At 37.8% G+C, this 14,113-nt stretch overlaps 1 protein-coding gene across 1 annotated transcript in view; it reads left to right on the top strand.

Moving 5' to 3' along the window:
• HDAC9 (histone deacetylase 9) overlaps window positions 1-14,113 on the top strand; it is an 806,539-nt gene that overhangs the window by 379,674 nt on the left and 412,752 nt on the right. The window contains exons 7-8 of the mRNA XM_060020406.1: window positions 3,245-3,376; window positions 9,005-9,120. Of these exons, the coding sequence (XP_059876389.1) occupies window positions 3,245-3,376; window positions 9,005-9,120 (248 nt within the window). The remainder of the gene's footprint in view (window positions 1-3,244; window positions 3,377-9,004; window positions 9,121-14,113) is intronic.

The following is a 14,113-nucleotide window of genomic DNA, read 5'->3' as shown; positions in this document are numbered from 1 at the left end:
CAGTCCCAGGATTCGGTCCCATGAACTCAGAGAAAGAAGGAAAATGGAATCTGTTGGAGCATATGGAGGAAAAAACAAAACAAAAACAAACCTATCTCCGTTTTAACATGAGAAACTGAGATTTAGAGATATAAAGTAATTCATCCAAAGCCAAATACCTAATGCGTGAAGCAGGCATTTAAAGAACATCTGTTTCACTCCATGCACTACAAAGGTGTCTTCATTGCTTATTTGCATGAATGAGCGGACTGATAGTAGCTGAAAGATGCAAAACCAGGACCCAGTTCTCATTCCTATTCTAATGTTCACTTTTTTTTTATGTTGTCATTGAAAGATATTTAAGAGCTGTATATCCAGCCCATTCTCATAGACGTGTAGGAACAAAAGCTATCTGCCCGCCTGTAAAATCTTTTCTGAAAAGCTTATGGAATTCTAGGTTTCATGTAGAATGTTTAAATGGCATATGCTGATTTTCCAAGCTGTTGGCACATTTTCATCTTGATTGCAGAAACTCGGGCCCAGCTGGTGCAATGTGTTAGGAACAGGAGGACTGGACTGGGAATCTGGGGATCCGGGGCCCGGTCCTGGCTCTGCCATCCCTAGTGTAACACCCCCGCCACCAGCAGTAGCAGCAATAATAAAAATTCCGTAAACCTTTTCTTCCCTTTTGCGTTCACCCAGATCTTCGCAGTTATTCTCAGGTATCTAATCCAGTGGCCACAGTTCTGTGAAGTAAGGAAGGTATTAGAGTTTCATGTTTCACAAACGAGGAGTCAGGCTCAGATAGTACTAAAGTCTCGCTGAAAATCACGTAGCTGGGAAGTGTGGTCTCAACTCCACATATTCCTGATGAAAACACAGTGCCTTTTCTCCTCCATCTTTGAAGTGATGAATCAGTTGGTGTACTTCCTTTGGAGAGCCAGTCTGTAGTGTTGAATCTGTTAGGCTTCATCATAAAGTCATGTCTAGATTAAAGTCTGAGACTCTGTGATTTTTGTCCTAGGGTTATAAGCAAGGTGACGGCAGATACCAATCTAGTTAGCACATAGGGATTCCTCATTTTTTCCTTTCTGGGTATTAGATGGAATATATTTATTAACCTACAGCTTTTCAGAGACAAAATTGGTGTTTTAAAGGCATTTTAAAATAGGGCTTCCCTGGTGGCGCAGTGGTTGAGAGTCCGCCTGCTGATGCAGGGGACACGGGTTCGTGCCCTGGTCTGTGAAGATCCCACATGCCGCGGAGCGGCTGGGCCCGTGAGCCATGACTGCTGAGCCTGCGCGTCCGGAGTCTGTGCTCTGCAACGGGAGAGGCCACAACAGTGAGAGGCCCGCGTACCGCCAAACAAACAAATAAATACATACATACATACATACATACATACCAGGGGGCGGGGGTGGGGTGGAATCTAAGTAAATTAATACAGTTCCATTTTTTCCCCTTATTCATGAGTAAGTTGTATGCTAGTAATTCAGACTCAGCCTTCTCTACTAAGATAAAGTGAGTTGAAGGAAGCTCTGGACTCCTGGAAGGTCTGGCAAGAACCTTAATCCTTCCCGCAGACTGTTTCCCTTCTTTGCCTCAAGGTGGGAGGCCCAGGAAGTAAGACATTTCAGGTCTCTAGGCAGTACTCAGTACTCAGTCCTGATCTCTGCCCACCTCTCCTGCCCATTTTCTACTTTTACTATATTTTCAGCACCACCCCTTTATTTTTACACTTTCAGTATTTTCAGGCATAAAATCAGGTGTAAAACACAAAAAAATTAACTTTTTTATTTTACCTAGCTAGTTCCAAGAAAATCTAGGGTTCTCAGTCCAAGGCAGAGCTAAAGAAAATGGAAAAAGAGAAGAACAAAGAGGAAAGTAAAGTATAGGATTTTGAAGTCAAAACCAAAAAATAAATGAGTAATAAAAGATTGTAAGTTCTACTTTTGATACTCTCTGTAGTTTGGCAGAATTATAAAATTCCTTCAAAGAAATCATTTTATCTGATCAAGAATTATAGCTACATTATAACATTGTATCTGATGTAGATGATTAGTAATGCTTTGGAAAAGCAGTTGTATAATTGTTATACTGTTCATACATAAAGAAAGGTGGAAGAGCAGTATTTTCAGTATTTAGAAGATTAGAGTTGAGCTAGGTTACCTGGGTACAGATCCTGGCATCATCCCTTTTTACCTTTGTGACCTTGGTAAGTTACTTTCCCTGTCTGGGTTTTGGTTTCTTCATTGATATATTCAAGGTGTAAGTAGAATCTATCCCATATGGATTTTTATGTTTGAAGATGTTAATATTGACAAAGCTTTTAGGACAGTAGTGGAACATAATAATCACTCTGTGAACGTTAGTTGTCATCAGAAACATTGTTTCCCTAATCATCATCATCATTATCATCTCCACCAGCACCATCATAATCACCGATTTCTACTACAGACTCAGTCCAATGTTTCCATTCTTCTAAAGTATAATCACTTAAAAACCTAATAAATAATGACTAATTATAGAGCATCACTATTTAGGATAGTTCAACCAAAGAAATAGTAACGTATGTATGAATAATGTGCATTTGTATTTTGGAACATATAACCTAACTCAGAACTTTAGTAATAAGACTTGGCTACCCTTCCTTTCTAATTGATTGTGTACTCACTGTATACAAAGGTTTATTCATTTCATAGTGATTCTACTTGGTTTTGTGTTATTATACCGAGTATATTTTCCCAGGATTTCAGGTTCGAAACTACTGACAATGAAATATTTCAGGAGTCAGAATCAGACATAAATTATATGCTGCAGAGGTGTCTTCTTATTACCAGAAGTCAGCCTAGAGTCTCTAAAATCACATTAAGGTACTGTTTTTGTGGTTATTGAGTTTCACCCTTGAGAGAATTGAAAGAACTGACAATGAAGTGTAATAAATCTTACTCTGACCCAGACATACTCAGTCATTTAACTTCCCGTTAACAATCCCAATTCTGCTACGTAAAATAAGTCGAAACATATTTTTTCTCCTTTTTCACTTTACATTTAGAGAAGTAGAAGAACATTTCACATATTTCATAAAAATAATTATGACATTTGTCTGTTTAATTAATTTATAGTCAATGCCTTATTTACATGCTTGGGGTTTTACTTTGAGATGAGAAGGGACTATGAAAAGGGTGAGCCGTTTTTTTATACACAGGAGCGATTGGCTCTCCATTTTTTAATTTTTATCTATTTTCTTTGTCTCAATCCCCAGCCTCTGAGCCCAACTTGAAGGTGCGGTCCAGGTTAAAACAGAAAGTGGCAGAGAGGAGAAGCAGCCCCTTACTCAGGCGGAAGGATGGAAATGTTGTCACTTCATTCAAGAAGCGAATGTTTGAGGTGACAGGTAATTGAGGACTGGGCAGATATACACTAAAAAATGCTGCTAGTAGGAATGAACAAAAAAAGTTTAGAAAAATATACCTGTTGTATATTAAAAGTTATTTTGAGGAGAAACATTTCTTGAAAGGAAATTATATTGAAAACTCACAAGTAGTTCAGTAAACCTTGCCATGCATTCACCGTGTTAAACAAGAAATGAATGAAAAACAGAACTGTGTGTCAATAGGCATAACTAGGGAATGCCAAAGCTCACCTTAATCTTTTCAGAAACAAGCAGTCCATTTTGGGAATGCCAGCCAGGAGAACATAACTTTTAATGAAATTTGATCAGAAATGAGCAGAGGGAGGTCCAAGAAGAACACTTCCCCCATACTCAGACATGAATGTACAAAATACATCTGGGAAAATTAAACTACGTGGAACAGCAAAACCTTGACTTTTCAACAAATTTACAGAACTCATAAATGACTTTATATGTTTACTAGTGAACTGGGACTTATGGCAGGAGGGGGGTATATTGCCTTTTATGAAGGGAAAAAAACTGTCATTTTCACCAGTCTCAAATGGAAGAGTTCTTATTTTTTTAGCTGCCTGGTTAGTAGTGGGGTGAACAGGTTAGGAAATTCAACCTGATGTCTTACAAAGCCCGCTAGTCCCATTTGTACCTGGTCTGAAATTGGAGAAGACACAGGGATACCAGAACCAATAAGGCTAGCCAGAATAACAATACTGACTACTGTTTATCGAGTACCTACTTAGAGCTATGCATTGTATCTGGTCATTTCCTTTAGTTGCATCAATAAAGAAATGGTAATCTACAACCATTTGTCTCCATCCCCAAGGAAAATTGTGCTTATACCAATATAGTCAGTTGGTATTATTTCTCCAATATCAGATCTTATTCTTAGCAAGTTTTAACAAATTATTTGTTTTCTATGTCTTCTTTGGTCATGATAGTATCTAGTTTAGGGAGACAGTATGGAGAAGATTGCAGAGGTAGAGGCAGAGGTGGAAAAGTACAGAATACTAATGACACAGTGCTTTGACAGGCTACTAGGGCAAAAAAATGTTTAGTCTTCTATTCAGTCCTGACAGATTAATATGTTTATCTGAGGGAAAGTATTGGTGGGAAAATTTTTTCTTGAGGGATAAGAAATATTAAATAAACAATTACTTTACTAGAGTTTATTTTCCAGTATCAAATATAATCACTAATTTTGACCAATTGAATTCTAAATTTAGAGTTATAGACTTTTTATGCCAAGAAACTTATATGTATTTTAGTGAATAAAAATCTTAAGTAAGTTTTCACAATAGAGGTCCTTGGTGGGGTTGGGGAGTTGGGGAGTGAATCTGTTTTAATGAATGTAAACAATAATGAACATATCAACTGTCTAATGTAACGAAATATAGGTGATTTTTCTAGTGGGAGAGAGTAGGTTCTCTCATAACAGAAAAACTTGAAAATAGAAAAACATATATATTGCTTTTTTGTTTGTTTTTTTTTAGAATCTTATTGTTTAAGGTCATATTTATTTATCCCAATTTCTTTTCTATTTTCCTATTAATCTTTTTTTTTTTTTTTTTTTTTTTTTTTGTGGTACGCGGGCCTCTCACTGTTGTGGCCTCTCCCGTTGCGGAGCACAGGCTCCGGATGTGCAGGCTCAGCGGCCATGGCTCACGGGCCCAGCCGCTCCGCGGCATGTGGGATCTTCCCGGACCGGGGCACGAACCCGTGTCCCCTGCATCGGCAGGCAGACTCTCAACCGCTGCGCCACCAGGGAAGCCCCTAATCTTTTTCTTGATCATAACTTTTTTCCCATGGTCACTTTCTCGTCCTTACCAAATTTCAGTGGGATTTAGCTCAATGCTTATTTGAGTAACAATTACTTCTCATTTGTAAGGGTTATGATTTGCTAGAGTTCTACTAAGATTTCTTTACTTGTGAAATATCATAATTTTCTCTTTCTAATTTTGGGATATAATAACTCCCCTTTTCAACTGAGGAAAAAAACATGTATTTGAAGAGACTTGTACATTTATTAGACACACATTTCTGATCAATAAGCTAGGACTCATGGATGCTTTGGTAGATATTTTTAACTGGTATGTTGCAGTTATTCTAAATATCTTTGGAGGATATGAACTACTGGACACACAGCTTTCTTTACCCGTACTCCTTTCCCTTTCTTTGCCAGCTTTCATGTAATTAGGATGAGCTCTGTTTGGATCTTAATACTAATTATTTTTGCTATCGAGTCAGAGACCACCATAGCATCATAGCAGTTGAATTCCCACTGCTTTTCTTTTTTCACCTCTACCTCTCTCTTCCTTGTTTCACAGGTTCAAGTGTTTGCTTTTTCCAAACCCATGCCACCTCTCTCTTCCCAGTAATTGACATGGGAACCACTTATCATCTTCCTCTTTTTCAAAGCCAAGAGTTTTCCGCCCCTCCCCACCCCCAAAGCCATGTTAATTTAAAATTCTAACATCCCTGTGCCTGCAACGTCTTCTCCTCCACTCTTCCCTTCTCCACTGACCCCATTTCATGAGCTGCTCTTATTCAAGCCCCAGTTATGATATTATTTCTTCTCAGAGATTTTTGTCAGTGTTCCCAGAAAATCAGTTGCTGCCTCCCCTCCCAGACCCTATCCAGCGTGATGCTGTAGAATCCTGTTGTAGTATTTGTTGTCTTGAATTCTAGCGCCTATCATAGTGATTTCTACATAAGGAAATACTTCTGTGTAAGTATCACATAAAATAATATAAATAACATAATTTTAAATTGACAAGACAGAATGTTTAAAAATAGTTTTCATTTTTACTTTTGTTCTTTTAAAGACAGGATACAGAAATGGGACTTTAATGAGAAGTCAGTGTGTAGTCATACAGGAAAGACAAGAGTTAGGAGTCCAGGGGAAGGAAGCTCTTGAAGTATTTTTTTTAATGTGCATCTTCTTTGTTAAAAGAAAAGTAAACAAGAAAGAGGCAAATATAAAAATAGACTAATCAAATGTAAGCAAGATATATAGACCGAAAGGTAGTGAGCAATATGTATTTAAGAATTTTATGATATCATTGACTTGATGAAATCCCACAGTCGGTAGGTGGCAGGATCAGAATTCTGCCACCAGTCTCACATTCTTTCCATTGGTACTGCACTTCTGAGTAGAGAAATATTTATAATAGAAAGTTGAAAGTAATAGGTGTTCCAAGGGAGGGCAAGCAACTATAGCCTGAAAATTGGGAGCTTCCATTCACAGGTGACAGATGGTATGTGAGCCAGGCTTTGAGCATAGAGGTGGGATTGGACCTTCAATGAAGTAGGTGGAGGAAAAGGAGGATAAAAAAGCATGAAATGGGAAAGCAGCACATACGGAGAGTAGGGGATTTAAATTTGACTGAGTGCGGAGTTCAGAAAGGGCAATATTAGGAAATAATGTTAGGCTCCATTTTGGAGCAGAGGAACATAGTGAAAGTTGTCTTGCTATGATCCATCTGGCAACAGTTTAAGGAAAGTTTGGAGAGACTGACTGCTGTAGCAACTTAGAAATACAGGAGACTTTTGCTGTAGTCCATGAGAGAGTAATGAGGGCTGAGGGATTAAGCTGAAATCATTGTAGTCAGAAGTAGATGAGAAATGATGTAAAGAACAAAACTAAATAATGTAGTAATTGATTAGATTTGGAGCAGGGAAGGGAATGAGAATGACTGTAAGGGTAGTGATAAACAGAGGTAAGCAGAGCACATTTAATATTGAAATACACTGAGTTTGATACACATATAAAAAGAGATGAAAGGGGCTTCCCTGGTGGCGCAGCGGTTGGGAGTCTGCCTGCCGCTGCAGGGGACACGGGTTCGTGCCCCAGTCTGGGAAGATCCCACATGCCGCGGAGCGGCTGGGCCCGTGAGCCATGGCCGCTGAGCCTGCGCATCCGGAGCCTGTGCTCTGCAACGGGAGAGGCCACAACAGTGAGAGGCCCACGTACTGCAAAAAAAAAAAAAAGAGATGAAAAATGTCCAGTATTCCAAAGAGATTCAGGCTAGAAATTATGAGAAGGAAAGACAAGAAATAAAAGTTTTATGGGAGTATTCTGCATAAAAATGATAGTATGATGTCATAATTTTGAGTGATTTTGACAAGGGAAAGAGAAATAGGATAAGGCTACAAACTTCAGTGAATATCTACATTTAGAAATTGGTCGAAGGAGGAACAGCCAGAGAGATGGAAAAACAAACATGGAAGTGGAGAATCTTCTTGTAGAAAGGATGAGGAGAATGAGAACTGTTTTGTCAAAAGCCTTCAAATTTCGGGGTGTTCAAGAGAACAATTGCAGTCCACAGTGAGCAAGCTAGATTGCCTGGTCTCAAAGAACAAGCACACTACTTCTCACAAGTTATTAGCATGCTTTCAGACTAGAGGGACAATTCCAGTGGAAAAGGAGGACCTGAAGATTCAAAATAATTGCTGGAGCAGAATTCTAAAGCAAGTGTTAAGGGGACTGGGTCATGGGTGAGGGTGATGGTGCCCACATTGGAGCGGGGAGCAGAAGAGAAATGCTTTTACTTTGACACGGGCAAGGAGAGTGTGGATGACAAAATCATGAGGTAGAAAGAAAAGTCACTGATAGAAATCATGTCAGAAGTTGTCAGTCTCTGAGAAGTGTGAGGCCAAGATCATCTGTGCAGAGCTGAGTAGACAAGGTATAAGGATGAGTCACCTAGAAAAATGTTCAAATGAATGAACTATGGAAGGTGATAGGGGATTGATTAGAGCTCAACAGATAATTTGCCAAGGCTTGATAAGATGGCCTCTCTTAGCTATATTTCTAGGAACTGAAAGTTTCTATTTCATTAATTAGATATTTTAGTAAGTGCATTTCTTCCTTTGTAACTTGAAATGTGTGTGAATTTTATATCTGAAGATGATAGAGATGATCTATATTGTTGTTATCCAACTCTTGCTTAAATGAGTTTCTTGTTATATTGATGTTTAAAATTGAACATATTAAATTTAGGCAACTTATCATCTTCTGGAAAATAAGTTGGGTAGAGCTAAGGTTAGCCAATGTTGTACAAGGCCATCAATACAATATTGAGATTTTATCTTATGTTGTATTTTCTTCATACAACTTTGACTAAGATGTGCTGTAATAAGGTACAGCCTTAGTAAATTAAATAAAGAGCCATTTATAACATAGCATATAAGCAATCTTTCCACACACAACAGGAATGACTCCAGGCCTCATTTGTTGATGGCATGTTTTTATGAATTATGCAAGTCCATTATCTCTATTACTGTTATTATTTATGGTAGCACAAGAGCAAGTAAGAGGAGATTACATTCTTTTTTTTTCCCCTAATCGAAAGCTTCTACAATCCTCTCTAACTGGATATCTCTACTTCTCTAAAATTAATGAATACTATGTTGTATTTTTAGCAGTGAAAGCAAAGGAAGAAACGTGGTATGGAAATTCAGAAATGTTCCAAAATTTTTCACAGTTCTTTTTATTTAGTCATTCACGTAGGGGAAGAGAAACAATGTTCGCTTCTGTATATTACTTAGAGTATAACTGCAGTTCATCTTTGTATGTTTTTCATGAGTGTATTCGTACTTCACAATGTTTTTCAGAATCCTCAGTCAGTAGCAGTTCTCCAGGGTCTGGTCCCAGTTCACCAAACAATGGGCCAACTGGTAATGTTACTGAAAATGAGACTTCGGTTTTGCCCCCTACTCCTCAGGCTGAGGTAAGACTCATTATTTTGGTTCTTTTAAAAGTTAATCCTCGATTAGCCCCCTAAAATGCAGTGATATTTCTGAATTGAAGTTTAAAGCCACCCGTTCTTAGTTATTTTTCTGATAGGTTTATAATGTGTGGAATTGAATAAACTCAATCTGATTTACAAAGTTTGGATGACAGTCATGGTTTGAAAATACTGAAGTATAATCCTCAAAGAAACCACTCTTAGTGATGCTGAGTATATACTGCCCAGCAGTTGTGCAACTCAGAAGTCCTTCTGCATCGTTCTTGGTTATCCTGATGGGAATAGACCCATCAGTAAGTAAAACAACATCATGCAAACCTCTCAGAAGAACAGTTGCCCAAAACAAGTTAGGTGTTTTATCCAATGGACCTGAAGAGTAATGAGAAAATTGTTGAAGTATCATAATTGAGGAACACAGAGCTCCACTAAGCAAACATGTATTAAGGACCTACTATGTGCCAGTCATTTTGCCTGGCAGTGGGGCTATAAAGATAAAGTATATGTGAACTCTGACCTTGAAAAATGAAAGATTAAAGGAAACTGGTCTGAAATAACACATGATTTTTTTTTCTGACTGTATGCGGTCAACTTTAATAACATTTGGTTTTTGGCATATGATTTATTGAAACCAGTGATACAACAATAGAGGAAAGTAAATTTGTGAGTCAGCAAGAATTTGTCTATGTAGTTTCTGTAGTAGGCTAAGCAAAGGCAACAGCCACTCCTGTGGAATCAGCTGTTTTGGAGTCACCATCAATCGACTGAAATTCTCAATATTTCTTTTCTGTCATTATAATGCCTCCTTACCATGCATTGCTCTATGCAGGGGAAGCTGGTGTAGTAACTTCTCATATATAACTGTGACATGCTTCTTCCATTGTGTTTTATAGAGTCATGATCCTTTGGGGCTGAAAGGGACTGATCAAATCTCTGATTCCTGAACCATCTGTGTAGCTCTCCTGATATGTGATTATCAGACTGCCACCAGAGCACTTTTTATTCAAAGGGAACTCGCTTCACTGTCTCCTGGGGCAACCTGGTTGATTTTGGACGGTTAGCTTGACTGATAGAAATGTCTTCTGTACATTATGCCAACATCTGTGTCTGTAACTTCATACATTCACACATACATGTATAATAAATTATTTATAAGTTATAAATTATCTGGACAAAATATAAGGGAAGGTTGTCCCTGATAAGGAAAGGACTGGAGCCAGTGAAGTCACTTCCTCTCTGAGGACATTTGTATACTTGAGTTTTGGTTTTCAGAGCCTCACATAACTCCGAAGGGAGAGAGAAGGCAAAGCCCAGTACTGACCAAAGAGGATAATCTAACAGGAAACCATTCAAACCCAAAGACCCATATCTGTGCTACATTGGTGAGTCCCTCATCCCCACCCACGGAGGTGTCTTGATGTAGACCAGAGCAGGGGCAGAGTCTTTCCTGGAGAAGTTGTAACCAGAAGCTAGTTGTAGCCCGAATTTTCATAACCTCAAACTGTTAATTTAATTTAAAGTGCCCCAGATTTTTAGTTCCCTAGGTATCTGGAAAAAGCAAAAGTAAATTCTTTCTAGAGGAATAGACATTCATTTTAGATTGCAAAATTTTCCCTCAATTTTCCAAGGAAAATGAGCAGAATAGATAGATGCTCTGTTGCTTATGACCATCTTTCAGCTATGTGAAGAATACAATTCAGGCCGCTATATTTTTTCCTGTCCTCCATCTATTTCTTGTTTCTTACCATCCTATTGTCCCTTTCTCGTCTTCATTTTTCTTTGTAAAACATGATACCAGGTGGAATAAATATTTCACATGTATTTATGGCCATAGATGTAAGTGGGATTCTTGGACTATTGGTTACAAGCATTGTATTTCTGTTAGTGCAGTTATATCTCAATATCAGTCAGTTTTCTGCAACCCTTTAATCAATTTCCAGGAAAAGAACAACTTGGTCACAAATATTTCTAAAAAAAACTTTAGATTTCCATTTCCTCTCAGTTTGAAGAATGAGTTTCAATTGCAGAAACACTAAAAGATCTGGGTTCTTAATAGGTTCTGGATGAATTCTGTATCCTTGGAAAATGAAAACACACTAAACCACATTCATTAAACAGTATTTATGATTCTTAGAAAAGCATTGTTAGTACAAAAAGGTGTGGAAGACCACTTACAGCTTGATAGTATTTTGTTAAGTTCAGAAACAGGCACTACAGTATTTTGATCGGAAAAACGTATGTAATAAAAGTATATTTTAAAAAAGTGAGGGAGTGATGAACACAGAATTTAGCATGGTGGTTACCTCTCAAGGGGGAGGAAGGCAGTGGGGGACATGGTTTGTTACTAAAGATGAAGATACATATAACCTTTCATTATAAATACAAACATATGCATATAGCACTTAGTACGACATTAAGAAACAACGAAGCAATACATATTCATGAGACTGGATATAAATGGGAAAAGGTGAGATTTTGTCTTCCAGCTTTTTAAAACCTGGTAAATTAAATTGAGTGTCCCAGATTGTGTGACCCTATCATTAAATTTCAAAATATATACAGTGGAGAATGTAAATGAAAGGAATTTGCTTTTACTATTTTAATCTGTTTTATATTCCTAAAACCTTTTGCTGATACCTAAACACAACTATCTGTTTATATGCCCCAGCTTTTCAGCGAATTGTTGACATATTCTTTCCTTCCACCCCCACCAGTTTAAAAAAAAAAAAAAAAAAAAAACAGAAGGAAATGTGATTGAATGGAGTTTGAAAGAGTAGAGGTATTTCTTCAGGTCAGTGACAGGATGTTCACCTCCAAAGCTGGAAAGACTAGTTCAAAAGCAAGCAGTGACTTACCTCATAATGAATTAATTGTGTGTCTGAACTATGATCCAAAAGGCCAGGTGGGCAGACCTTTATGCACTGATGGGTAGCCTCTCCGTGGCCCAGAACAAAAAATTCAGCCCTGATGGCTAACATGTGGTTTTCTGCTGCATTGCATTTACGGAGGTCTGTAGCATAATTCATACTGGAGAGGTGAGGAGACAGCAGAATTCAGACTGAAACTGTCAGCAAATTAATATCCTCGTCTTGTAACACCAAATATTTCCACCTAAACTAGAGAAAAGAGGAAAAAACAATGTTTTTCAGCCAATTTTGGATTAATCATTTTGAATTTAGTATGATGTTTACAGACATCTAAGATTAATAATAGCATGTGATGTCATATCAACAGAAATATTTGGGGGTATGAAAAATTTACATCATTACACTTTCAAAAATCAAATTGGTTGCATACTTTACCATTTATAAAATAGGCTTATTCTACCATCTTTGCTTAAAATAGTGTAACAGTGTACATTTGAATCAACTCTCTGTTCTGTGACCGGGAAGTAGAAAAGCATGTCACCTAATTCTTTCAGATCCCATGTAAACGAACGGGATTCTACTCCCTTTTTGCTGCTTAGGAAATAGGAAAGTAAGGCTGTATTTCAGGCTGATCTTGAGGCTTAGGTAAAAAGAAAATTTTCTCTCTCATAATTCATGTGTTCTGCATAATTTAAATAAAGGTTAAGACAGAAGTAAGGGGAGAATTTATTCGTAAGTCCAGGCTGAGGAAACCGCACATTGCATTCAGATGTATGGGTCTTCCATTCAGAAGGCTCCAAGGAACCTGGCTGCAAAACCAACTACTTTGTCATCATTGGTTAAGTTGCTGAACTTGCCCTGAACCTCAGATTCTTTATCTAGTGAAAGGTGGTAATGACTACCCCAGCAGCTTTGTGGTGGGGAATCAGTGCTTGGAAGGCAGGTATTAAATTGTGAAGTGCAGAACAAGTTCATTTTTTGTTGTTGGTATCAATACTGACTTCTAGTAGGGAAAACTCATTAGTATGTTTGTCACCAAGCCAGCAAATCTCACGTGAGACTGAGCCTCCATCTGCTCTGGCCACTTCTGTTCCATTCCTTCAATTTCTTACATATGCTCAGTCCCGAACTCGGATCCCTGGAGCTACTTGCTTTACTCATTTGTAAACTTGGTTGGGGAGCTGAAACCTCAGGAGTTTCTATTTCCAACTCCAGTCAGAGATGTCTTTACCTATCTAGTTACTTTATTGTTAATACTGTGGGCCTGTGGGTTCAAATATGTTTCCATGAATATCAACACCATTATTTTAGATTTGGTAGATTTATTTGATAGCTATTTTAACAGTAGCCAAGCCGCTGGTTTATTTCTAGTTGAACATTAGTGGCTGGCTCTGCTATGCTATTTTTTAAATAATTTTTTCCAGCAGATACAAACGATTTTAAAAATGGATTCTAATAATAAGGTTAAGTACTCTAAAATCATCTGAAATGTCACTTGTTTTGCCCCAATCTCACATGACTCATCTGCCTGTTGTTTCATAATAGTTGTTGTGACATTTGCTGTAAATGTTCTGCTCCCTTCTGTGTGGGTGTAGAGCTATGGTTTTAGATAGCTGCAAATAAGACCCTCCTCCCCCCCCCCAGGGGAAAGGAGGTTGCTATGACACAAGAATCATTTACTAGGAATAACATGAGTCAATAATGTAAACCAAGGCCTTTGACAAAACATCAGTGACTTTTAAATGCAAAGGAAGCCCTGTCAAATGATAATTTTTTTTTTCCTCCAAACCATTTTAGTAATACATTCTTGGGTGTCCAGTAAAAATGAAAACTTAGAGATTTTTACTGCCTAAAAAACTTTATTCATCACATGGAGATTTTAATTTTCTATCAGCTGTCTGAAAGGAGAATGGAAAATAAATACTATACTGAAAAATACCATGAAAGCCGTAGGCAAACATTAAATGATTAAGAGTTTTATTTCTTTGTTTACTTGTTTGTTTTTAATGTGGTTCTTCTTTTTATTTAGATAATCTAGATTTGGGGATTTGGAACCTTTTAAAGCCAAAACAGATTGAGGCTTACAAGCATGTCTTCCTAGATGCCACTCT

Source organism: Delphinus delphis, chromosome 9 (genome assembly GCF_949987515.2).
Source record: "Delphinus delphis chromosome 9, mDelDel1.2, whole genome shotgun sequence".
Taxonomy (NCBI): domain Eukaryota; kingdom Metazoa; phylum Chordata; class Mammalia; order Artiodactyla; family Delphinidae; genus Delphinus; species Delphinus delphis.
This window is presented reverse-complemented; position numbering and strand designations above follow the sequence as displayed.